The sequence below is a fragment of the Lytechinus pictus genome, chromosome 7 (assembly GCF_037042905.1).
Source record: "Lytechinus pictus isolate F3 Inbred chromosome 7, Lp3.0, whole genome shotgun sequence".
Classification (NCBI taxonomy): domain Eukaryota; kingdom Metazoa; phylum Echinodermata; class Echinoidea; order Temnopleuroida; family Toxopneustidae; genus Lytechinus; species Lytechinus pictus.
In genome coordinates this window covers 8,159,866-8,185,729 of record NC_087251.1, presented here as the reverse complement: position 1 = coordinate 8,185,729, position 25,864 = coordinate 8,159,866, and the positions used below count along the sequence as shown (strand labels likewise).

At 35.2% G+C, this 25,864-nt stretch overlaps 2 protein-coding genes across 3 annotated transcripts in view; both read left to right on the top strand.

The window, feature by feature from the left end:
* The first annotated feature begins 714 nt into the window (after window positions 1–714).
* Window positions 715–11,402, top strand: LOC129265554 (TAF6-like RNA polymerase II p300/CBP-associated factor-associated factor 65 kDa subunit 6L). The gene is made up of 10 exons (XM_054903538.2): window positions 715–798; window positions 1,698–1,848; window positions 2,424–2,480; window positions 4,133–4,183; window positions 4,583–4,680; window positions 5,314–5,487; window positions 6,436–6,560; window positions 7,299–7,431; window positions 7,858–7,980; window positions 8,288–11,402. The coding sequence occupies exons 1-10, from the start codon at window positions 727–729 to the stop codon at window positions 9,038–9,040; spliced, it is 1,737 nt and encodes a 578-aa protein (XP_054759513.2). The 5' UTR covers window positions 715–726; the 3' UTR covers window positions 9,041–11,402.
* A 4,737-nt stretch (window positions 11,403–16,139) lies between these two features.
* LOC129265039 (aftiphilin-like) overlaps window positions 16,140–25,864 on the top strand; it is a 44,203-nt gene continuing 34,478 nt past the window's right edge. Inside the window, exons 1-2 of one of the 2 annotated variants that reach the window (XM_064101841.1) lie at window positions 16,140–16,278; window positions 19,453–21,222. In XM_064101841.1, coding sequence (XP_063957911.1) covers window positions 19,462–21,222 — 1,761 coding nt within the window. In that variant the 5' untranslated portion in view covers window positions 16,140–16,278; window positions 19,453–19,461. The remainder of the gene's footprint in view (window positions 16,279–19,452; window positions 21,223–25,864) is intronic. The other variant, XM_054903018.2, reaches the window with a different exon arrangement.

Genomic DNA, 25,864 nt, shown 5'->3' with positions numbered 1-25,864 from the left:
TTTATAGTGATTCTTCAGTCAATTTAGATAACCCCATCCTGAAAAAAAATGGCATTGAGAGAAATATTTTCTGTTCATAATATATGAACGTGCATGAAAATGCTTGGATTCTGCCCCCTCAACCCTAAGCATATTCATATATTGCCAATGAAAAGCATTTTATGTATGTCTATGCGTGCCTCTCTCGACAACAATCGGGCAATATTCAATCTAAGTACATTATATTGCTTTTTGTGATGGACATACTGAACACACTTAGTTTCTTTTACTCGTAATCATATTCACGATTGGATGGATAGCCGTGGAAACATTTTGTTTGCTTTTATTTTTGAACAATTTTGCTACTTTTTACCCTCACAATTCTTGACCCTGATCAGGCGTCTGAGCTCTGCTGCATTTTTCTAGGGTGGGGCGGGGGGGGGGGGGATAACACATACTTGTTCCATGATTGGAGATTTTATTTAACTTTCTAAGTCAGATCAATATTATAATTATAATGTTAGCACTTTTTAGCAAGGGATACATATGGAAATCTTCTCTTAACCTCTCAAGTGGTGTATATTTCCATCTGCTTAGGAAACCTCTTTATCCTCACTCCTCTCTTACTCTTTCTTTATTTCCCTTTATTCTTTCTTTATCTATCTCCCCTATCTTTTGTTTATTATTATCAGCCTGGAATGTTTAATCTTTCCTCTTCTTTTTCCTGGATAGGCGAGTTCTCAATTTATGAAGCATAGCAAACGGAAGCGGATGACGTCTGATGATTTCAACAAAGCTCTAAGATGGAGTGACGTAGAGGTAAATAGATACCCCATCTGCCCAGCTGTCACCGAGCATGCCTACGGCACTTATCCAGTCTTTGATTGGTCCATTGAAGATTATACAAATAATGAATGTTTATAAGTGCAATGTACAAATACTTCATGAGAATTGAGATGAAAGATGAAATGATCCATTCAACAAGGCTACACCTTGTTGAATGGATCATTCATTTCATCTTTCACCAAATGAAGTATTCTGTCCATTGCACGAATGAAAAACATTATTTTGTTTATATGACACCTAAAAATCGATGCTTGTTATTTGAAATTCATGAATTTTGATGCAAAATATGCTCATACTGTGCACAGTGAGAGCTTGGTCTGTTGATTGTCACGTACATGCGCTGCAAACACAAGTGTTTTACTTGTGGTGCATGGGGCTGGCCTGGGGTCTCGGTACGTGCGTACAATGGACAAAATTGTATGGATCCATAATTGCACGGATGATGATGTCATGAAAAATGGGCTGAATCAAACAACCAATCAAATGGCAGGGATCAAGGTGTCATATAATGAATCTTAATGCATACATTTCCATTGCCAAGAAATGATTTCTCATGTGCCAAATTAGCAATTCACCTGTATAGTTTAGAGCATTGCTGCCATATAAATAAAAATACTTTGCATTAATAATTATTTAAAAAAGTATAAAGTCAAAGGATACAGCATTAAAGATGTAACAAATTCAAAGAATTATGTGAAAGGTGTAGTACTAATACACCATGTCAATGAATTACAAAGTGGTTGGATTATTAACAAGTAACTACTGGAATCATAAACTTGTAGGCTGTTTATCATAAAATTTAGTACATAGGCCTACTAATGAATTGGGCCTAAACAATTATGATAATTTGCTGTTTTGTTTTTCCAATCCAGCCCATTCATGGTTATGGGTCTAATGAACCTGCTGTGTTTAGACAGATTAAGGATACTAATCTTTATTTTGTGGAAGACCGAGATCTGAGTTTACCTGAGATCGCCATGGATACCAAGATACCCAACAGTGCAGGAAACACCTCTCTAAAAGGTTTGGTATTACATGTACATGTATTATTTTGTTTTGTCATAAACATGCTTTCTATTGATTTTATCATACCAAAGTTTTCTGAATGGATGGGTTTTGAAACAAAATATGAAAACAATCTTATTATACGGTATGAGATGTACACAGAAGCATACAATTAGCAATTGCATTGACTAAGACAATGTTTCATAAAGCTGTTTGGAATTTATGCCTGACTGATGAATTTTTCTTGTTCTGTAATAATATAGTTTCATTTCTTATGATCATTTTTAACAGTTGAATAATATTGAATTTTTCCATTGATGATTGTTAGAAAATGATGATTTTAATCTACAAAGATTGGATTTTATGATTACCAAATGTGAATCGAATTCAGCATTCACTAAATGGTCACCAGTTGATTTTCAAGTCATGCATAACTTTTAACAGCTTAGCACCATCCCATTCTGTTTCATGAAGTTGTGTAAACAATTTTTTATTAAATCTATTACTTTATGATGACGTGCCTCCCTTTCAGTTAACAAATTCATGAAATATTATTTTTATAATCCCTCTTATGTTTTTGCTGATTTCTGCAGCTAATTGGCTAGCTTTAGAAGGTGTTCACAAGACTGTTGTTCAATCAAGTGATCCAGGTATGTTGTTTTGAAAAATTAACACCATGCACATTATCCAGACAATCATTTTCTACTCTCCAGTCTCTCCTTCTGAGTTTTGAAATATCAATCTGAGTTTAAAACCACATGTCTATCTTGATATTTTGAAATCCATGAATATCGAATATAAAATGTATTTAGTGTTCTTTGACTCGATTTCTTGGTCACAAAGTTCATGTCCTGGGGCATTCCATGTTTCAAGTAAACTCAAGTATTGATAATTAATTGACATACAAAAAAATCTTATCAAAATTTAAAAAGTTTATATTGCACTGTGCTGAAAGTTAATGTAACATTCAATATCATAAATCATACTAGATTATCAGGTCTCAAAGTAAAGAATTAAATTAAAGCAATTTTTTTAAATGTAGATAGGGTTTCAAAGGGCTGGAAATTTTGGAAAATTTCCATGGAAAGTTTCGGGAATTTTCGGGAATTTTTAATTTTTCACAAAAAGTGATAAATTGTGATTTTAAATACAAAATTATAAATTGATATCCTCAAATATTATATTTTCACTTGTATTTAAACTATTCTTCATTCTTTAAATTGCCCAGAGTATAAAATATTCATCAAACTGTACATAAATACATTATAGTACATGTATCCAGTAACATGATGGAGCATAATGTACAAAATGATTTTTTTTTCAATTCAACAATGAAAAAAATAAAACTTTGCATTACACTATTTTTCATTTTTCTTTAAATGTCAAGGGTTTTTTTATGTACATATAAGAACCTGCCTTCCATGTGAATAGAACAGTGCCCCCTACATGTCTGCACGCACAGACCCTTATTCAAACTTTGATCCACAAGTGGGTCTTCACACAAGACTAACACGAATACAACTTTCTGTTGAACAAAAGGAACTTCTATACAGAAGTCATTGGCAGAAACCTTAGGCTGCATATTCAGACCTCTTTCCTCGAGTGAAGGGTTTGCACTAGTCTGCTGTGCAAAGCCTTCTCGCTCAGGAAATAGTAAGTTTTGTATGTGCTCGTGCGTAGTCTTTGTGGAGACCCACTTGTTGATCAAGGTTTCAATCAGGGTCTGTGCCTGCAGACTAGGTTTGCACAGCAGACTAATCCCATCAGCAGCTATGGCACTGGCTAAAATAGGAAAATCAGGTACAGGAATGAACAATATCAAATTATTAATTTATTTCTGAGATGCCCCCCTCCACCCCCCAAAAAATGGGGGGGGGGGCAAGATATAACATTATAATGGCTGACTTTGAAAAAAATCAAGATGAATAATTTTTCACAAAGGGGGAAAAAACATGCACCAAGTGTGTTGACCTCAAATGAAATTTGACCTTGAGATTAGTAATTGTTATTCATTTCATCTTTTGTGATATCAAATTGCTGACAAAGCATCACAATCAAGCATCATCTCCCAGGGTACTCCTTTCAATTTCTGCATATAAATATCAGAAAATTGCTACTTTTTGAAAATTCCCAACATTTCTTGAAAATTCCCAAAATTCCAAATAAATTCCTGTGTATTCCCATGGAAAGTTTCCACTGCGAAAATTCTCAGGAATTTTGCAACCCTAAATGTAGGCAAAGCTACCAGGGGCATTCCACTTGCCGTGGTGATTGAATTTCCTTTTTCCCTTTATCTCTGCAGGTCAAGCTGCTGCTGAAGGTATTCAGAAAATCCTTGGAGTTCAAGGTCAAGGTAAATAACATTGCCTTTACCTAATGAACAATATGGATTTAATACACATTTCCCTTTTTGGGTGCAGGGCTCAAAGAATTAATATCTGCATTGTTTATGGTTCATATGTTTGTCATTGATTGATAAAAATAGGGGCATGATATATCACCATCTTGTGGTGTTGAAGCTAATGATTATCAACTAGCCACATATACAATATTACAATGTATACAGTCCTTGAAAAAAAGAATGATTATTTGTGAGGTAAGATATTAATGTTTTTTATGTGGCAGGCTGTTCATTCAGTAAATAGACAAATTGAGTTTGTAATGAACATTCTCCCCAAATTGAACCAACATTTTGTGATGTGTGAATGAAACCTTTTAACACTCTTTGGTATTCTTTATCTATGTATGATAGGCATGACCCACAGCATGGAGATGTTGTCGTCTGATCAAGTCACTTACTATCAGCATATCGTCAAGGCTATCCTTGGCACAGATGAGGAGGCTACAAAGGTAATCTTGGTAGTGTTTCAATATCATAAATTTTCAGTAACAACTTTGCTCCTAATCCAACTGATGTATGGATTTCAGTAGATTGTAACAGTTGTCTAAAAAAATTGTTTAAGATCATGTTATGAAACACTCCCCACATTTCACATGTATGGTTTGTTTCAGTTTCTAAAAAAAAAAAATTTACCTGTCAATATTTCTATGGACAGCCAAATGAGACACTTACCCAGATGTTGGTTTAGCATTTATTGATTACATACATGTATAATGAAATACTGTGTGTGAATGGCAAGTACAAAAGCATACATGCCAATGCCCCTATTTCTTTTTCTTGGGGGTGATTTTCATCCATGATGACAGTGTGTCAACTATCTTTAAAAAGTCTGGCAATACTACATACAAAATATAGCAATTTCCATATTTTTTACTTGTCCTTCTTTTTTGACTGACTGGGTTGGCAAGTTTGTAATGAATATTTGACAATTAAATCATTAGACTAAAAATCTAATGAACAAGAAGAACATGCATAATGTACAGTGTGAACAAGATTTCAAGGTGTAAAATTTCATATTTAAACCCTTGGTACACTTGAATGTCTTCAAATCACAACCTTCTTTGATTGATGTGTTTTTACAGGTTGTGTTAGTAGATCTTCAGACAAACAGTAAGATAGCAGGTTTACTTCCTTACCTGGTCAACTTTGTATCAGTTGGTGTGAAGGTAGTCAGTTTAGAGCTCTATCAACTCACAGGTCTTCTATACATCATTGATGCACTTGTCAGGAATCAGTTCATCTATCTCGGTCCTTATGTAAGCATGTTATTTTCAGCTCTGTTTATTATTTCATTTCTGATATACAAACAAATGCACCCTCTAGTCACTTTTCTATTTATTTAAGATGCACTTAAGGTTGTGAGTTCATCAATCCAAGGTAGTCATCAGTGTTGTGCACAAAGCCAGAATGTCAGAACCAATGAGGCCAGAATGTCCAAGGCCATAGCACCATTCTTCAGACCTCTGAGTCTAAAGTCAAGGACTACATGTCCGAGCAGATGGCAATGTGATTGGCTCATAGATCACAACACTAAAACTTAATTTATATAAACAATAGTTTGGTATATTATCCCTCCTTATTTCTGAAGTATATCCTGGCCTTGTCTGGCCTCATCCTGGCATTGCCAGAGGACCTACCCTGAGGTCAAGGACTTCAGACACTATAAGCCAAGGACTAGATATCTGTGGATTAGTGCAAGACCTTGCCTACATAATCGTCGCAATGGCTGACCTTGAGGAGCACAACACTGGTTATAATGTAGTAACAACTACGCTAAAAAATACCATTATGAATGTACCAGTATTCTGGTCCGTTCACGATGTGAAACAAACAAAAAGTGGACTATATAGAATCGCTTGTTAGGATTTGTAGAAATGAACTTATTTTTAAGAACCTGACCTTGGTATGTGTCAAGGGAATAGCCCTTGTAAGGATTGTCAGACTATTGTTCTCGCTATACATGACAGACAGCGATGGACATTAGTTAACCTATTAAATTTCCAATGTCTTTGTATAGAAGTAATTTGAAACTCTTGTAAGGCAGCAACCTAATCCTCACATATGCAATAAAATCAGTAAGGCATGTGTTGCTGTTCATTCAGATTTTTTTAGCAGTAGCTAGATGATTGACATGGGAGGTCATAGAATAAATACTAATATATTCTAATACAGGAATATAATGTTCTTTTCTCTGTTGTATTCAGATGATCCAGTTAGTGTCTACTGTGATGTACTGTATCTTAGAACCCTTGGCTGTCTCTATCAATCCCATCAATGACCACTGGGGTCTCAGAGACTATGCTGCTAGGTTGCTTCTGCCAATCTTAAGGTCAGTCCTATGAACCTTCATACAAAGATTTGCCATCAGTTGCAACTTTTTAACAATTTTGATGTGGTACTGTTCAGTCTTTTGACCGATTTTTTATGCAGCAGTGGTTTTTATTGGGCGTTTCAAATTTTGCGATTGAACACTTCTTTCACGTTATGTAGACTTGGACTGTGTAACACATAGATAAGTGATCAATCCCTAAATGAAATGGCCCAACAAGACCATCGTTGCATGACTTTTTTCTCAGTAGACTGAATACGAACCAATCTGAAGCACTCTTTCAAATAAGCGATTAATCGCTAACCTTTGTGTTACGTGGCACTTGTTGTTAGTTCTCAGCTGGGATTAAACATACTGCAAATTTCAAGTTACCGCTGAAATTTCATTCAGTGAAAGATTTAAAAAAGGCTTTGAAGATGGCTGCAATTATTATGAAAGAAATGATTTAAACTACTAGTATAGCAGTATACTATTGAACAACAAGGCTTGTCAAGCAGGACTCTTGTTCTTCCTCTACTCCATTGCAAGAATGTTCACACCAATTGCCAGGATTTACTGTACAATGTGGATAATGTTAAGTGGATAAGCATATATTTGGCCTGTGCTTGCAACATGTGCTCCACAGATGATTGTCAATATTATGTATAGTCATCTCCCACTTCACTTTCACTCCAATCCTATCCCAATGTAACCTTGTGACAGTAATATATAGGGTTTTGTTTTCATTTTCATGTACAGATGTTCTAAGGAATCTAAGAACAAGTTCCATCATCAGATGTTGACAGCATTTCAAGAAGTAATGAATGACCCTGCCAGACCTCTTTGTACCTATTATGGAGCCGTGATGGGACTCATTGCTTTAGGTCCACAGGTATGTAGGTTATCTTTAATTTGCACAGTGTAAATATTATTATGATTTGTGTTCATTGACCAAGGAACGATCAGTGATCCGTGTTTGTCATTCTAAGCCCCACAAATAAGTTCATTATGAAAATTTTAGAAATTTAGTAGTAGAAGTACTAGTAGGATATAAAGTGTTTTGAGTGACAAATGATTTGTGTTTCATGTTTTACTTTGATGTAATAGCGTTTATGTTGCATAAATCAGTAATTATAATTTAAAGTGCAGTTAAATCAAATGAAACACTGCCTTGTCAAGGTTGATAACAGATCTGTTCTTTTAATTGCTTTTTGTTTTCTTGATCACTGGGATTTGTGTTTGTCAAAGTAATTTCATAAATCCATGTACATTTGACCTGTTTAAGGATGACTATTCTTTAATGGATATTGTCTTGCAGGCTGTTGAGGATGTGTTATGTCCAAGACTATCCAGTTATTGGGTGACCCTACAGCAGATCTTAGAAGATACATCTATTACAAGGGTGAAGGAAGATGGTCATAAGGTTCATGGAGCTCTCTTAGTAAGTCATCTTAAACATTTATGTAGTCTATTTGTCCTGATGATTTCTAATGGTTTCTGTGAAAATTTGGCACATTTGTCAATATTTATGTTTCCATAGATGAATTAATACAGGTTCAGTGGAAAATGTTGGTTACCTTAATCAATTGAGGATTACTTGGTGTCAAGCAAACAAATCATGGACATATTTTATCTTTTAGGTTTAATCTAAGTAGAAGTTACTAATTTTTTCAGGAAGAGGAGTAGAATAGTATAGGAAGCAGTCAAATTTTGATTTATTTGAAAATCTTTGCCTGTTTTACTTTAAGACTGCAGCTGAAACTCTTCTGAGGCACAAGTATCATAAAGGGGAGAAAGAGACGGATCTACCAAGCCAGACAAGTTCACCATGTGATAGCCCCAGAAACATGCCAGAGTTTGCCTTTGGTACGGCGAGCTATGTAACTCAACTTAGTGCTTCCTCCGGAAACCTTACCCCACATCTCAAAGAGAAACCTCCAAGGAAACACAATAACTTCATGGAGCTGTATTCTGAATTGTATTCCTATTTTGGAGATAGTCTCAGTGTAAGACTTGGTATTGAAACCGATGCACTTCAGGTTATGGAAAGGTTGGACAAGCATATGGAGCATACAGCGAGTTTACAAGACTTGGTGAATGAAAGAGTTACCTTTGATGGAACGATGTTTAGACAACGCCATGTTAAGAATGCTGGTAAAGTGCTTCCCATACCATCAAAACCAAGGACAGTTAATCCGGAGCTTCCTAAGACAACGGGAAAGATTCCAAGCAAATCACCAGGTCAAAGGTTCCAAACATCCAGGACAAGACATGGCAAAATGAGCAAGCGATCTAGATCAAGGTCTGGTGGGTTGAGGGATATCTTTCAGATTGTTAAGCCTGTCAAACCTTTATCAAAGAAGACTCATGTTATTCCGTTGGAAAGTAAAGTTTGGCGTATCAATCTCAAGATGCCACATGTTGGTAAAAGAAAGAAGTTATTCAAGAGAGTTGGAATGTCTCTCACAAAAAACCTACCAAGCATTCATGCAATTTTGTGATCAGTTAACTCAATGAAATAATTTTCATTCATTTAATGATATTAATGACAATAATTTAGTGCCAAGGAGTTGCAATACATAATTACTTTGTATTTTTGAAATGCCTTTTCCTATATCAGAGTTCAATTAATTATTTCAGGCCTTTCAACGCAATGGTTGTAATCTTTTGCAAAATTTGAACAATTTTGATCATTTTATAATCAATATTTTGAACAAAATATTCATGCAATAATGATCATGATGGACCATTGCGAATTTGAGAATTATCATAAATATCTTTGTAACAGGCACTGGATCATAATGATACTCCTTTTAAAAGGCCTCCACCAGGTACCCTTGCTAATTTTGAGCAGGCACCCTGGTACATCATTTATCAGTTTAGCATTGGTTTAACAAGACCTGTCAACTGCTGCAAACTTACATTGGACTTCAGGCTGTGTGTCATCTCTGACTCTGCTCTTCTCCAAAGTCTGTTACATTTTTGTCTTACCTGCATATAATAGCAGAGTGAAACTATAGGCGCCGCTTTTCCGACGGCGGCGGCGTCAACACCAAATCTTAAGTTTTTGAAATGACAACATAACTTAGAAAGTATATGGACCTAGTTCATGAAACTTGGCCATAAGGTCAATCAAGTATTACTGAACATCCTGCCTGAGTTTCATGTCACATGACCAAGGTCAAAGGTCATTTAGGGTCAATAAACTTAGACCATGTTGGGGGAATCGACATCAAAATCTTAACCTAAGGTTAAGTTTTTGAAATGTCATCATAACTAAGAAAATATATGGACCTAGTTCATGAAACTTGGTCATAAGGTTAATCAAGTATCACTGAACATCTTGCACGAGTTTCACGTCACATGACCAAGGTCAAAGGTCATTTAGGGTCAATGAACTTTGGCCGAATTTGGGGTATCTGTTGAATTACCATCATAACTTTGAAAGTTTATGGATCTGATTCATGAAACTTGAACATAATAGTAATCAAGTATTACTGAACATCCTTTGCAAGTTTCAGGTCACATGATTAAGGTCAAAGGTAATTCAGGGTCAATGAACTTTGGCCAAATTGGGGGTATTTGTTGAATTACCATCATAACTTTGAAAGTATATTGGTCTAGTACATAAAACTTGGACATAAGAGTAATCAAGTATCACTGAACATCCTGTGCGCATTTCAGGTCACATGACCAAGGTCAAAGGTCAATGAACTTTGGCCATAATGGGGGTATCTGTTGAATTACCATCATAACTTTGAAAGTTTATGGATCTGACTCATGAAACTTGGACATAAGAGTAATCAAGTATCACTGAACATCCTGTGAGAGTTTTAGGTCACATGTTCAAGGTCAAAGGTCATGTAAGGTCAATGAACTTTGGCCATGCTGGGGGTATTTGTTGAATTACCATATCTCTGTAAGTGTATTGGTCTAGTTCATAAAACGTGTACATAAGAGTAACCAAGTATCACTGAACATCTTGTGCAAGTTATAGTAGTTTTCAAAGTCAGCACTGCTGCTATATTGAATCGCGTGATGCAGGTGAGACCGCCAGAGGCATTCCACTTGTTTGTATTTATACTTGCTTTCATGTCCAAAATCGTGATGTCTACAATGTCTTGCGCAAAGGAGGTTGACATATCATGCATTATTTGTCTCCACACAGGCTGCTTGCCAGAAAAAAGGCCTTCATAATGGCGACCACACTAACCAACCTGGACAAGAAAATTAAGAAATTTTAACATGCCAATTCCACCTCAGTAATTTCATTTTGTTGATGTAAGGTCTAAACTTTATTGTCAATATTGTGAAAGGGAATACTGAATTTCACTCAATTATAAACTGTAAAACTTTGTTTTCTGGTAACAAGTATTAATTTCTTTCACCTGGGGAATTAAGTGGTACTCCAGGCTGAAAATGAAACGATTTGAACACATAAAGAAAAATCAAACAAACGGAGCACTGAAAAATTGACAAAAATCGGACAAGGAATAACAAAGATTTGACATTTTAAAGATTTGCATGTTATCAGGGAAACTTTAAAATTCAATAACTTTGTTATTTGTTATCATATTTTGATGAAATTTTCAGCATTTCGCTTGGTAAATTTTACTCACTTTGTTTAGATATGATTATTTTCAGCCTGGAGTGCCCCTTTAAAGCTTTGGGCAGGACTAGTGTAACAATAACTTGACAACAGGCAGAGATGTTCCTTGTCATGTTATGATGGACTTGTAGAATGTATATGAATCCCTTCATTTGTATGAAATTTATTCAGATCATGATTCACATGGATTTTCAATACTATTTTTGTGTCAATAAAAGAAGGAATCAATCCTTAAAATATGTTTATGAAAGAAATTGATCTGTGAAGTTGTGATATTGATGTTTTGGTGGAGTTTTTCCTAACACATTTAATGCTTTTTCTTGGGATGAGTTGTCTTCCTGGAAAGATTTCTTGGCTGTGGTCTGGCTTCTGAAAAGGGTCACTTAGAGGAGTCATCCCCTGAGGAGTTTTCCTGTTAATGTTTATTGATATTTCAGTTATCTTTAGGGCATACATGTAAGTGGGTGACTATATTAGTATAAAGTTTATACTTGCACATGTAAACTATGTTACATGTAGGCCTATATATATGTAGCCCATCAGAGTAGAATTCAGAAAATACCATATGGATGACACATTGATTGAAATATTGTCCCAGGGCAGTAAGGTTTAATCTTTATAAAAATTATCATTAGTTGACCTATTATCAGTTTTAAAACACTGCTTCTATCAGGACCACTCCCCCTGTAATCTCCTTATGATATTTTATGAATGTTTTCATCAAAGAGAGAGAGAGGAGTCTTGTATATTACCCCCAATTTACTCTTTTATTCTGCAGTCATGAGGAAAATCCATTCTCAAAGTTAGTTGAATTGTGAATTTTCAGCTGTTGTGATATCATCTGAGATTCAAACATCTTTGGAACCATAGTACTAGTCAGTGCTTCTCAGGCAGTCAAAACCAAGGAGTTCACTGAGATAATCAGAGCTGACAATTTAGTCAGTGCTGACAACTGCCATGAAATAACCCCCTACAAAGTCTTCTGTTTTGTAAAAGTGATTGTAAGGTAGTGTAAAAGATAAAGATACTTTGATAACTAAATTTATCGTGCCAACTTTTCTCCAACACATTCATTATTTGGATTGATTGTCAAGTTCAAATTCATAGTCCCTTTGATGAAATATTGAGATGGTTCCTACTCACATCACATTGTGGTTTGTTTTCAATAAGTTGTGTACATTGGTTGAGATATATATATATATATATATATATATATATATATATATATATATGATTACTTCCACAAGCAGTCACACGAGCTGGTAATTTACAAAACTATTTTTTTTCATTTGTTGTAGGAATGGGAGGGTGCTATTATACATGCATGTTTTTTTTCCATGGGCTCCATTTTATACAGAAGTGATCTAAAATATAAGTTTATATTGCCATGGTCTCTCAACTATGCACATAATGGCATGTAAGATTGTGAAGATACCTTGTATCTGTATAGCAGCAATATTTGTCATAATTACAATAAGGCTAAAGACAAGGATATGCACATTGAATGTGCCTTGGATATCCACAATTGCTCTAACTCAGATCTTCCAATATTAACATGGCACAAGAGAACACATTTTTAACAAATATATATATCTATATTTCTATAGATTCTATTTCCATGAAATTGCATTACATCACTGCTTTGGATGGTTATTAAAAAAATATATTGACTGGCTTAAACTTCCAAGCAATGAAACATGTACTCTATTGTGATTGAAAACCTGTATTGAACTCATTGTTCACTCAGAGAAATATGGGTCAAGTTTGGGCATATTTCCATCAAAATCAGTCAATGTTAAATGTCTTTTTAAAAACAACAATTATAAGAAATAACACAGAGGCAGTAGGAGAAGGGCAAATCCATATACTAATCACTTTTTGTATGTCCGATCTGACCCCATTTTCCTCCATTCTTTCACTTGATGAACTGCCCAAGCAATCATTTTAGAGCATCAAAAATTTTCATTAAAATGAGCAAACAAATTCAGGAAGGGAGTGGGACATATATAAAGAAGGAGAAAGTGAAGGGTAAAGAATACGGTGTGGGAGTGAGGGCTGGATCCATCATTTCAAACAAACTATTAAGCTGTTTTACTAGTTTATGATGACCACACAATGACCATCATATATTACAAAGAAAACATGCAAGCGTAACAGTTAACTCAAGACCATAGAAGAAATTTAGGGATAGGTAAAGGGGAGGAGGGCCCTCTAACCCGACCCTGGCTTGATTGGCTTCTATGGTGGTGATCTCTGACCTCTTTTGGGGCTGTCATTTTTAGCTCATCCGGCCCGAAGGGCCAGATGAGCTTATGCTGTGGCGTGGCCTCCGTCGTCTGTCGTCCGTCCACAATTCTTCTTCGCCATTTCAAGTCCAATTTTAAAGGGGAATCCAACCCAAATAAATACTTGTTTTTATAAGGAAAAGAAAAATCAGACAAGTTGATTGGTGAAAGTTTGAACAATATTGGACAAATAACAAGAAAGTTATGAATTTTTAAAAGTTGTAAATATTGGTAATCACTATACCCATGGAGACCTCAAATTGGCCGCATATGGGATGTCATAGTGATGTAAGGCAAGGACTACTCTTCCATGTACTCCAATACATATTATGGCTAAAATGTCATTTCCCCCAAAAGTTTTATTTCAAATTATATTTTTCTTTCATGAGGATATGAAACAATATACTACCTGGGTTATATTTAGATTACTGCCCCAGGGGAATGGGTACTTAGGAGAAAACCACAAATCGCTGATAATAAAGTACATGGCCTATGGGAAAGTTGTCCTTGCCCCTTGTCATAATTTACTTACCAAGTTGCCAATTTGAAATCTACATAGTATCAGTGATCTCAATTTTAAAGCAGCTGTAACTTTCTTATTGCTTGTCCGATTTCTTTCAAACTTTCACCATTCTGTTTAATTTATTTTTCTCCTCCCCAACACAACATATTATGGCCAAGGCTGGATTCCCCTTTAATTATGTTTGCTTTATATGATAGCACTAGGTGGGGGATTCAAAACTTCTATACAGAAATTTGAAACTCATTAAAATATGCTAATTTCAGTGCATTTTTCAAAATTCACAAAAAATGCTTCTTCATCTTTATTTGACCGATTTTGAATTTTTTGCTTTCATCTGGTAGAGCTTCATGAGGTTCACCAAACTTCTACACAGAATTTTGAAATTTTGACTAGAACAAGTTTAATGCTAACTTATGCAAAATTAATTTATGCACATTTTTAAAAATTCACATAAAATGCTTCTTCTTTATTTGTTGACCGATTTTGATTTTTTTTTCTTCCATCTGGTAGAGCTTCATGAGGTTCACCAAACTTCTACACAAAATTTTTAAATTCAGAGTTGAAAATTATTTATGCCAATTTATGCAAAATTCATAAATCACAGAAAATGCCTCATTTGTTGAATGAATTTCAAAATGCTTCTTCTTTGTCATTTCAAGTTTGATTTCAATTCTGTTTGCTTTATATGATAGCATTAGGTAGGGGATTCAAAACTTCTACACAGAATTTTGAAACTCATTAAATATGCTAATCTATGCATATTTGTAAAAATTCATATAAAATGCTTCTTTAATTAGTGTTGACCAATTTTGATTTTTTTTTTCTTCCATCTGGTAGAACTTCACAAGGTTCACCAAACTTTTACACAGAATTTTGAAATTTCAGTAGAAAATTATTTATGCTAATTTATGCAAAATTTATTCATAAATCACAAAATGTTTTTTCTTCTTCATTTGTTGATCATTTTCAATTTTGTTTGCTTTATATAATAGCTCGAGGTGGTGATACAAAATTTCAACACAGAATTTTGAAACTCATTAAATATGCTAATTTATTCATATATTTTCAAAACTCACAAAAAATACTTATTTATTTGTTGATTGATTTTGATTATTTTTGTTCCATCTGAGAGCTACATGAGGTTCATCAAGGTTCTACACAGAGTTTAGAAATTTTGACCAGAAAGTTATTTATGCTTAATTTATATGAAATTAATTCATAAATCACAAAAAATTCTTCTATGCCATTTCTTCATCAATTTCAATTCTATACATGTATCCTCAATTTATGTCACCAATATAATTCACTAGTGTCGACTGGGCTGAAATTAAAATTGTGTTAAATTCGTTGCGAGATGCCGGATGAACTCCACATCATTGATGTGCTAGTTTATCAATTAATGGCAAAAGATAACATATTATTTCAGCAAATCATGAAATGGTTTTATTGATAATCAAAAGAATATAAGAAGGAATTGTATTGAACCAGGAAGATGTTAACAGATATTTGTAAGTTTATGGAAAACACAAGTAATTGTACTCAGTGAAAGAAAATAGAAAGGGGATGGGTATATAAGAACACAGCGGGAGCAACCCAGAGCAAACCAACAAGGACAGGGAGTCGGGGGCCCCTAAGCAGCTGGCATCCAGGGGGTAGTGAAGTACCCATAAAATTTGAAAATGTATGGTGCACTTCGCAGACTGCCTTCACCGTGCAACGCGTAAAATGGTCATTGACATTTCATTTTTTCCTTGCTTGTCAATAAAAATTTACACCCTGCCAGCCAGTGCTTCCACTTTTCAAAATGAAACCTGAAATTTACTCTGAAAGTTCCTGAAATTTTACAAATGATGCCCATCTTCCATAAGATGTTATAATTCTTTTCTATACACACAAAGAAAGATGAAATATAGGACCCATTACCCTAATGAGCCAAAAAATTTGAAGAATGGGGCAAAAGAATTGCGAGCGAGCAAAATGATATCTTCCCGAAATTTTCTTGGAAAATAGCAAAACTTCCCGGAATTTCCTGGATATCGGGAAGAGTGGAGGCACTGCCGCCAGCCAAGCTTATCTCTAGCAAGGGACAGGAGTATACTATTAAAGGCCTGTCGCTCTTGAAAGCTCACTATAAAAAAATATTCTCGCTAGATCTCTCTTGATTACCGAAAACTATGCACGCCCTCTACGTTTACAAGAGGTAAGACAAGATGACTCCTACATGAAGCAGACGTGGAACACGAATGGGGTGTTTGTTTTTATGATTTCTGTCCTCTCTTATGTTCCTAGCGGAGACTGATTGTTTTAAAGAATCGTAACCATGTAAGCATTCACTAATAATTTATTTTGTAATTATTTTCTGGAAGGATGTTTGAGAAAACGTGAGAAACATGACCAGCTGGCGGGCGTATCCCATTCTGTCAGACCCAGTCGCCGGTGACTTGCCACTACAGAGTACAGTGCAGTGCTGTAGTACGGTACCGGTACTAGTATACCCAGTTGTTGTGTGTCCGGACAGGTTGTGTGTCCGGACGATCAATTTTAGGAAGTCATTTGAAGAAATTTACAGGCGAAGTTTCATCAATTTTTAGTACAAAATGTAGGAAATATTATAGAGAACAAAATCGAAGATGATTACAACTATTGAATTCATATTTTTAGGGTAATCCAAAGACAAAAAAGAAGGCTTCAAAAATATAAAGTGTCCGGACACCCGATCCCCCATCCTACCGTAGTGTAGTGAAATTAACGTTGGAATTGGGGTGGGGGGCTACGGTATTTGGATGATGATTTTTATGACGTGATGTGACTGTGTCTGTGACTTTGTGAGTGAGTGAATGAATGAATGCAATTCAATATGAAGTTCTTTCTTGCACTAGCAATATTTTCGCGTGTGTTTTAATTGAGTTTTTAACAGACACAATAAGATTAAGAAATCATTAATTTATGATTATTGTCTTATTTAATATTGACTCATTTTATTGAGATCTAACTTACTAACGTTAACTTGTTACTAATGTTACTATTGTTAGACTAACATTTGATTGATGACATGTCAAAGGTGAAACTGCTGAAAAACTTTTCTTAACTAAAAGATTGCCATGCCAGAACCTTGCTGAACCTCTGCATCAATTTGAAATTTTCGCAATGTTACTGTAGGATGTCTGTAGGTTGGATTACAAGTGCATGCCACAATTCACAGTTTACCGGTAGTCTTGCCTAGAAACAGAGATACCAAGTTCAAAGACCAACAAGGTGTGCATGAGATTTTAGGCAGGGAAATTAGACTCAGCATGAGATGACCAGGCATTGTAAAATGTGTGAGGATAGGCTGTGATACAGGCATGAGAGAGCAAGATTTTGGGAAAGCAGGATTTTCACTCTGTAGATGGGGTGCAATAAAAGGTGCTACCGTCCAAAACTGAATGTTATCGATGGCTAAGGTGCTTTGGTGAAGGGGAAGAAACTGAAGTTATTGAAGCAGTCTTTTGACTTGTCCCATCGCTCAAAAGACCATTTTATGCTTCGCTTTTAAACACTATGGAAGTGAATCCATGTAATGTGGATTGTACTTGGGTTTTCATCAAATATTCTAATCTTTCATTTAATTTTTAATTTTTTTTTTCAACAGCCAATTCTTTGTGAAAATTGAAATTGGATTATTCATGTATCTAGTGCCCTCTCTTTGTAATGTTTTTAGTTTTCTTTAAAAATAACACTTTGAACATTTGGCTTATTTATTAAGTGATTGGATATCAGGAAGCTATACATGTACAAGCTTCACTGAAAGTCAGTTTTCTGAATAAAAATAACATGAACAACATTTATACTGCATATAAAAAGTACATCAGTGTTACCATTTGGTTTATATTGATTCAAATCAAATCTTCAATAATGATAGAAATGATAAAAAATAAACTTATAAATTGTTAAAATGTATAACATCAACAAAATTTTCTTTTGTATGATGCAAAATGGCAGTAACAACAATGGTTTTGATATTTTTCAGGGGTTATATAAAGCTGTCACAAGATAGCATCTCCATGGTGACCCCTCCACTCACTAATTTTGTTCTAAATCTCTGCTGATTTTTTAAAAGGAACCCATAGGGGTTTGATCAGGCACCCATTCAAAATATTTTGTTTTCATTTACAGTCAACAAATTTGTCCTAGATAAAACACATTTTCATTTCATATCTTTAGCATTATATTATAGTGACATTCACTTTTGGGGGATTTACCAAAACTTCGAAAATAGGCTTTTATAAAAATGTTTGGCCTACTTTCTTTCGATATCTATGAACATGTACCGTAATTTTTTTTTTAAAGCCTTGACTTAGACCCCTGTTATATATGCAACAACTTTACACCAGTTGAAGAAATTTTGAGATGGAGGTGTTCTCCGAAAATTTGATTACCCAATTATGTTGAGCCTTAGTCAACTTTCATAACAGGGTCTTTGAACTTTATAATAATGAATATTGTACCTATAATACAGTGCGAATCAGAAAAAAAATCTTTTTATTGTGTATGTTTTTAAACTATGGAGTAGATCTATGATATGAATAGATAGAGCATCACTTCCTTATACCTCAGTCACATTTGCTCTACGGCTGGCTACATATAGGAGGTTTGAATAAAAATTGATAAAACGGCCGTTTTCGGCTCGCCATACAGCCGCTGTACATAGAGCAAATGTGACTGAGGTATTACTTGTATGGTACCATTGTTGTTTGATATAAGTTCATGGCAGAATGCACAGTGTGCATTTCTGGAGAGAGTGAAAACAGATTTGTGCCAACTGGTGTGGATGGAGTCAAGGACAAATCAGTTTATTTAAATGAACTCTGTGATAGGCCTAGTCCATTCTGACGCGATGTCAATCTTTCATTGCCCTCTTCTGGTTGTTGCCAGAGTGTCTCCCGAGCAGGGTCATTGTATTATGGGGTGCGTCTTGTTCTACGATGACCAGATAGTCCCTGTTTATGACAGCATGCAAGCAAATTGTGCAGAGTTTTCAAATACTTTAGCTTAAATAATATCTTGCCTGATTTGGAATAAAGAAGCATAACAAACAGCTCAAAATCAGGCAAGGCATTGTTTTGACTTTTGAGTTAGCGCAAATGGGTTTTCAACCAGTCAACTTAACTCAGTCTTCTTTATAGTCAACCGTGAGTAGGATTCCAACAATTTTGGTAGTAAAATGCTAAAAAATAAGTATAAAATACTTCTCCCCTTTCAAACAAAGGGTAATTATAAAAGTGTAAAAAAATTCTGACTGGCTCTATATGTAGGCTATAAAGTACCTGTAATCACTGTGCTCATACATTCATATATTAAAGCAGAATGGTTCGCAAACAAATTACATAGACATTGGACTCTAGCAACATAGTACAAAGATCCCTGTAGTTGGATGCTAGGGCTGATACTCATGAAATCACTATTAAATCTGGAAGGTGTTACATTTCATTGTATTATTTTTGTTCCCCTTTGTAGCATTTCAAGATGGCGACATCAGGCAATGGGACCTTTATACCAATGGTATCATCTTCACCACCTCCCATGGATGATGTTGCATTTGATGATGATGATGACGAATTCAGCAATTTCTCCAGTGCACCTGTAGGTCTAGACTCTCCTCCAGGCAAGTGGGTTAGTTCAACTAAGGGATCGTTTGAGCCAATCAAACCTGATCTATCTGACCCCTTCCATCCTACAGATGATTCCCATCCTTCTAACAATCAGGAGGACTTTGGAACATTTGCAGCATTTGGGTCACCCAACCCTAGTCAAGATAAGCAGAACACTAGTGACAAATTTTTAACTAATAATAATATAAAAGCACACTCTATAAATGGCAATGAAAGTAATGAGGAAGATGAGTTTGCAGATTTTGCATCTTTTGAGAATCATCCTATCGGAGGATCCAGTAAGAGCGACCAATCATTTTTGGACAATGGCAAGTTAAGTGAAGTGTCATCCTATGTACTCAATAAGAACAACTCTCATGAAAATTATGAATCACACAATGCTCATTTTCCTCAGAGCTTAGACAGAGATGGCAAGGGCTTAATAGATAAAAGTCCTGATGACCTCCACTCAGATGACAGTACTTCCATTGGTGGAATATCTCCTGGTGAAATGCCACACACAGGGATTAAAGCAGGAGGTGTGCTGTCAGATTCTCAATCAAGGATTCCTTCACAGTCTTCTACAGATTACCAAGAAGCAACTGGTGAACATAAAGACATTGTTGAAAATGATGATGAGAGTGAGGTAACAAGAAGAAAAGGTGACTCTTTGACTGCTCATTTAGAGAAACCATCAACAGGATCTCTGAGCTTCTTTAGAGACAGTGACAGACAAACCTTTGATTCTGGAATTGACAGCATCATGACACCCTCTGATTCTAGTCCTGAAGGTAAGGATGATTGTTCTGGAAATGTTATATGTGAAGAAGATACAAGCAATCATTCACCAAATATTGGACCAAATACTGCAAATGATGACGGATGGGGTGATTTTGATAACTTTTCATCTGCTGATAGTCATGCCAAGCATTCAATTAATGCAGAAGCCCCAGAACTGTCAAACACTTATAGTACAGGTAAAGAAAACACACAAGAAAGTGATGACTTTGGAGAGTTTGGATCAGTGGAAAGAACTCAGCAACCTCAAGCAATTTCAGACAATACAGGGAAAGGTGTGCTTTCAAATTCAGAGGGCTGGCCCAAACCTGACTGTGGCAATACTACAATTAATTTGTCAACACCTCAAAGTAAAACAACCGTGCAATGTGAAGATGATGATGATGATTTTGGAGACTTTGACAATGCTGAAAAAGAAAAGTCTGACAATGTAATTTCATTCAGAAAGCAAGATGATGATTTTGATGATTTTGGAGATTTTTCATCAACCAAAAGTACTTGTGTAAATGAAATCAGCAAGCAAATTCAAGGAAAAAATGGTGATGATTGGGGGAGGTTTGGTGATGAGAAAATACCAAATCATTCAGTCGCAACAGCAGCAGCAGCAGGAGATGATGATGATGATTTTGGAGACTTTGGATCAAATCCTGGTCCATCGTCTAGTTCTGTTATGGACCCCAGAAATGATGAATTTGGAACGTTCAGCTCAAATGATGGATCAACACTGGGTGATTCAAGTGTTAAAAGCACAAAAAGTGATGATTTTGGATTGTTTGGAAGTAGCAGGACTGTATCAGGTTCAACTATCCCTCCAGGAACAGGCAGTGTCTCTTCAAAGGTGAGTCATTATAAAACCATTGCTTGTTACTTGTCAAACTGTAACAGTCATAATTCATAATGGCATGTAGAGATGATAGACTTCCATGGGGTCAAATTGAAAATGCTTCATAAATTTTTGCATGTTATGACACAGTCTTAAGTGTGCAGTACACTGTACTTGTGTACATTACATGTACAACATCAGTAACTCAATGTTATCCCTGTTGATGCTTTGAAATAAAGTTTCATGGAAGTGTGGAATATTAGTATAGAGTTAAAGCAAGCTTTAACTGATAGTTCCACCCCACCCAGTAAATTTTGGCTTACAGCTAGTGATATTTAATTTTCTACATTGATATTTCTTTTATCCCATATTCTATACTATTCAATTTCATGGTTTTCACCCTGACAAGAATTAAGGGGGGGGGGGGGGACAAGAAAAGAATATATTGTGTGATTGTTTTGCTTGTTGATTTTGTTTTTAAATGTAATTACCCAAATTCCTAGATTAGTTTCATAATAAAAACAGAACAGCAATAGAGCCAAGTGAGGTGCTACATTGTAGCAATTATTTAGAATAAATGTTGCATTTATACAGTTACTCATAGTACCAATAGGTATTGACTTCTCCAAGAAGATAAATGATTTATTTTCCTGACAAAATCTGAAAGGCAAATGAAATGGAAAAGAAGTTGCCAACATCCAGATTAATGAACAAGCAATCAAGAGTTGGGACATGTTTTGAGGTGTTAATGATTTATGATAAATTTTATATATCCTCAAAACACTTTGAAAATATATTCTGACAAAAAAATACTCCAAAACCTTGAGATAAAGGAAAACAAATATAACTGCTGATATTGATTATTTATGACCGATACTGATTTTAAATATTGGTATGTACCACCAATCATTTGATAGATACGATCAAAGCTTTGACTTTACATGATTATCCTTTAATGAAAGTAGATTACATTAATAGTTTTCCTTCTTTGTTGATAGGTTTAGTACACATCCATACATTCATGTGCCACAGTACATGTACATGTTGACAGGGTAAAATTGCAAATATAAAAAAAATGCATGCAATTAGCCTTCCATTCTCATAAGTTTGTGTCATTTGAGTATGGTTGAGGATCTTTTGTGAAAAATAAATATTTAAAAATCAATAATTTCTGGTAAATGAAACATGTACAGTGTCTACTTGTGTTTGTACAGTACATACATGTAGGTAATAACAGCTGCGTTATACTTTTTATAAATTGAATCTATTGTGCAATTGCCTTTTGCAAGCCTAAATGCAATTCAGTATAACATTTCTCAAGCTGACAAACCTACATGTAGTGGGCTTGACTCCAGTTGCTTTACAGTCATGCCTCTGTTTTTAATTAAATGCCAATCAATTGCAAATAACTGTTGCAATTTTATAGTTGATACGTTTTATATCATTTTAGCTATGTAGGCCTAATGTAGCAATTATTGTTTCAGGGAGCAGGTCAGGGCCCGTCTTAAGAAGACTTACGATTGATCTTATCAACCCCAAATGAATGGAAATCTATATATCATAATTTTTTTCTATAGGAAATTTACACAATTTCCTTTGTTATGATAACAAAAGGAAGCACACTGAATTTTCAAGAAAACAATGAATGTATGAATATCCATCATATCTAGAAAATATTTTGAACAAACATGCACTTTAGATGTTTATGTTGTTAGCTTTCCATAGTTATGGTCAACTGATTGAATCAATTGCAAATCTCTGTAAGAAGGGGTCTTGCAATCCATTGCAAATTTGCAAATGATTTCTTTCAATGCCCCATTAGACTCAAAGCACTTTATGTAAATGGGATATACAGTAAGGAACTCATTCTGGTGCAGACAAAATTTGATACAGTATTTCGACTTAGTTTCAACAGGAAATCAGGACAGGTTTTTATGCCCCCGCAGACCGAGTCTGGAGGGGGCATTAAGCGCTGCTCCTGTCCGTCCGTCCTTCCGTCTTTCCCCCCACTTGGTTTCTGCGCAATAACTCAAAATATATTTAATGGATTTAAAACATTTTGGTATGTAGGTAGATGACATCAAAATACAGGCTAAGTTCGAATTCGGAGTCCGCATGTCAAAGGTCAAAGGTCACAGCTCATTTAATATGCGCGTTGGATTCTGCATGATAACTTATGAAATGTCCACTTGTTCTTTTGTATTTTATTATACAAATTTTTAATACCAAGAACTGAAAAAATTGGATTGTCAACTGATTTAGTGCATTAGATATTCATTGCTGCAACTTACAGTGTATTTAATTGAAAAGGAGACACATTATTCACACATGTATGAAAAAATGAAACAATTATGATTTCATGTACTATCTAACATATGAAAAAGGAAAGTGGGGATGTGACTTCATCAGCCCACCTAATTAATATTCATGATGACATGCATATACATGTACTTGTAACTATTTTCACAAAATATTTAAAATTCAATAACTTCGTTATTTGTTATCTGATTTTGATGAAATTTTCAGCATCTTGCTCGAATTCACAAAGGTGGTTTTGAAAACCCAAGATTGAATCCATGGTTTATGCAGATTTCCTGTATAAATTATGCTTAATTTACCGCGTATCGGGCACGTATATAAAAAATTCCATTGCTGATGCGCGCTTTTGTCACAGTGCGTCAAATTGACGCCTGTTGCCACGGTTAAGTACGCTATTTTATTCATAAGTCCACTGTTTTGAATTAATGAGTACACTCTTCAAACAGTGGACTCATGAATAAAATAGCGTATCTAACCATGGTAACATGCATCAATTTGACGCACTGTGACAAAAGCGCGCATCAGCAATGGAATTTTTTGATATACGCGGTATAAGCGGCGGTAAATAAGCATAGTTTGTACAGGAACGATGGTTTTTGTCTCGCCTGCATAGCAGAGCGAGACTATAGGCGCCGCTTTTCCGACGGCGGCGGCGGCGGCGGCGTCAACATCAAATCTTAACCTAAGGTTAAGTTTTTGAAATGACATCATAACTTAGAAAGTCTATAGACCTAGTTCATGAAACTTGGACATAAGGTTAATCAAGTATTACTGAACATCCTGCCTGAGTTTCAGGTCACATGATCAAGGTCAAAGGTCATTTAGGGTCAATGAACTTTGACCATGTTGGGAGAATTATTTTCAAAATCTTAACCGAAGGTTAAGTTTTTGAAATGACATCATAACTTAGAAAGCATATGGACCTAGTTCATGAAACTTGGGCATAAGGTTAATCAAGTAAAAGTGAACATCCTGCTTGAGTTTCAGGCCACGTGACCAAGGTCAAAGGTCATTTAGGGTCAATGAACTTTGGTCAAGTTGGGGGTATTTGTTGAATTACCATCATAACTTTCAAAATTTATGGATCTAGTTCATGAAACTTGGACATTAGATTAATTAAGTACCACTGAATATCCTGTGCGAGTTTCAGGTCACATGACCATGGTCAATGGTCATTTAAGGTCAATGAACTCTGGCCGTGTTGGGGGTATTTGTTAAATTACCATCCTAACTCTGAATGTTTACGGATCTAGTTCATAAAACTTGGACAAAAGAGTAATCAAGTATCACTGAACATCCTGTACGAGTTTCAGGTCACATGACCATGGTCAAAGGTCTTTAAAGGTCAATGAACTTTGGCCGTGTTGGGGGTATTTGTTGAATTACCATCGTAACTCTGAAAGTTTATGGATCTAGTTCATAAAACTTGGGATATAAGAGTAATCAAGTATCACTGAACATCCCCTGTGAGTTTCAGGTCACAAAACCAAGGTCAAAGGTCAGTTAAGGTCAATAAACTTAGGCAATGTTGGGGTAATTGCTGAATTGCCATCATAACTTTGAAAGTTTGTAGATAGAGTGAATGAAATGTGGACATGGGTGTAGTTGACAAGTCTTAAGTCACCGTTCAAATGTCATTTATGGTCAATGAACGTGGTATTATGTCATTATATGAATGGTGTTTTTGTGAATGATTATTATATAGTAGTTTTCAAAGTTAGCACTGCTGCTATATTAAATCGCGTAATGCAGGCGAGACTGCCAGAGGCGTTCCACTTGTTTATAAAAACCACCTTTGTGAATTCGGGTCCCACTGTCTACATTTACAAGCCACTATTTTTATTTTTTACATTAAACAAAATTTATAATTTTGAAAGAGGTCTGGTTTGTTAGAAACTTATGAATTTTACACTGTTGTATATTGTACATAATTGTCTCACTTGTACACACAATTTTTATATTTTATTTTTTTCAAGTAAAAGCAATTTAAAAATCATGTCCTCAACAGCTAACGTGGTAAGTGTCATTATGTCCTAAAGATCTGTATATCTTTGAAATCTTTGTGGACAAGTGATTAATTTTTCCTATGATAATCTCAGTTTCAGTCCTACTGTAGATGGAAATGATGATTATTGGTTATTAAAATGAGAAGCAACCTCCATCATAAGTAACGAGATATGTCTCCACATGACTTCTCGTGTTGATTGCATATTCATGGAAGAAGGGAGATGATTGCCATCAAATCTTCTAGCTTTACATTGTAGTTGATTACGATGAGTTATTTGGTGTGATTGCAGTCTACCTATCTACTCCTGTTTATCATTCATACTCCTAAGAT

What these genes read in the sequence shown, in the direction of transcription:
- LOC129265554 (XM_054903538.2), top strand. Translation starts at nt 727, where the DNA reads ATGAAGCATAGCAAACGGAAGCGGATGACGTCTGATGATTTCAACAAA. An exon ending in TGTTCAATCAAGTGATCCAG is followed by an intron (nt 2,481 to 4,132) that starts GTATGTTGTTTT and finishes TTATCTCTGCAG; the next exon opens with GTCAAGCTGCTGCTGAAGGT. An exon ending in CAGATGAGGAGGCTACAAAG is followed by an intron (nt 4,681 to 5,313) that starts GTAATCTTGGTA and finishes GTGTTTTTACAG; the next exon opens with GTTGTGTTAGTAGATCTTCA.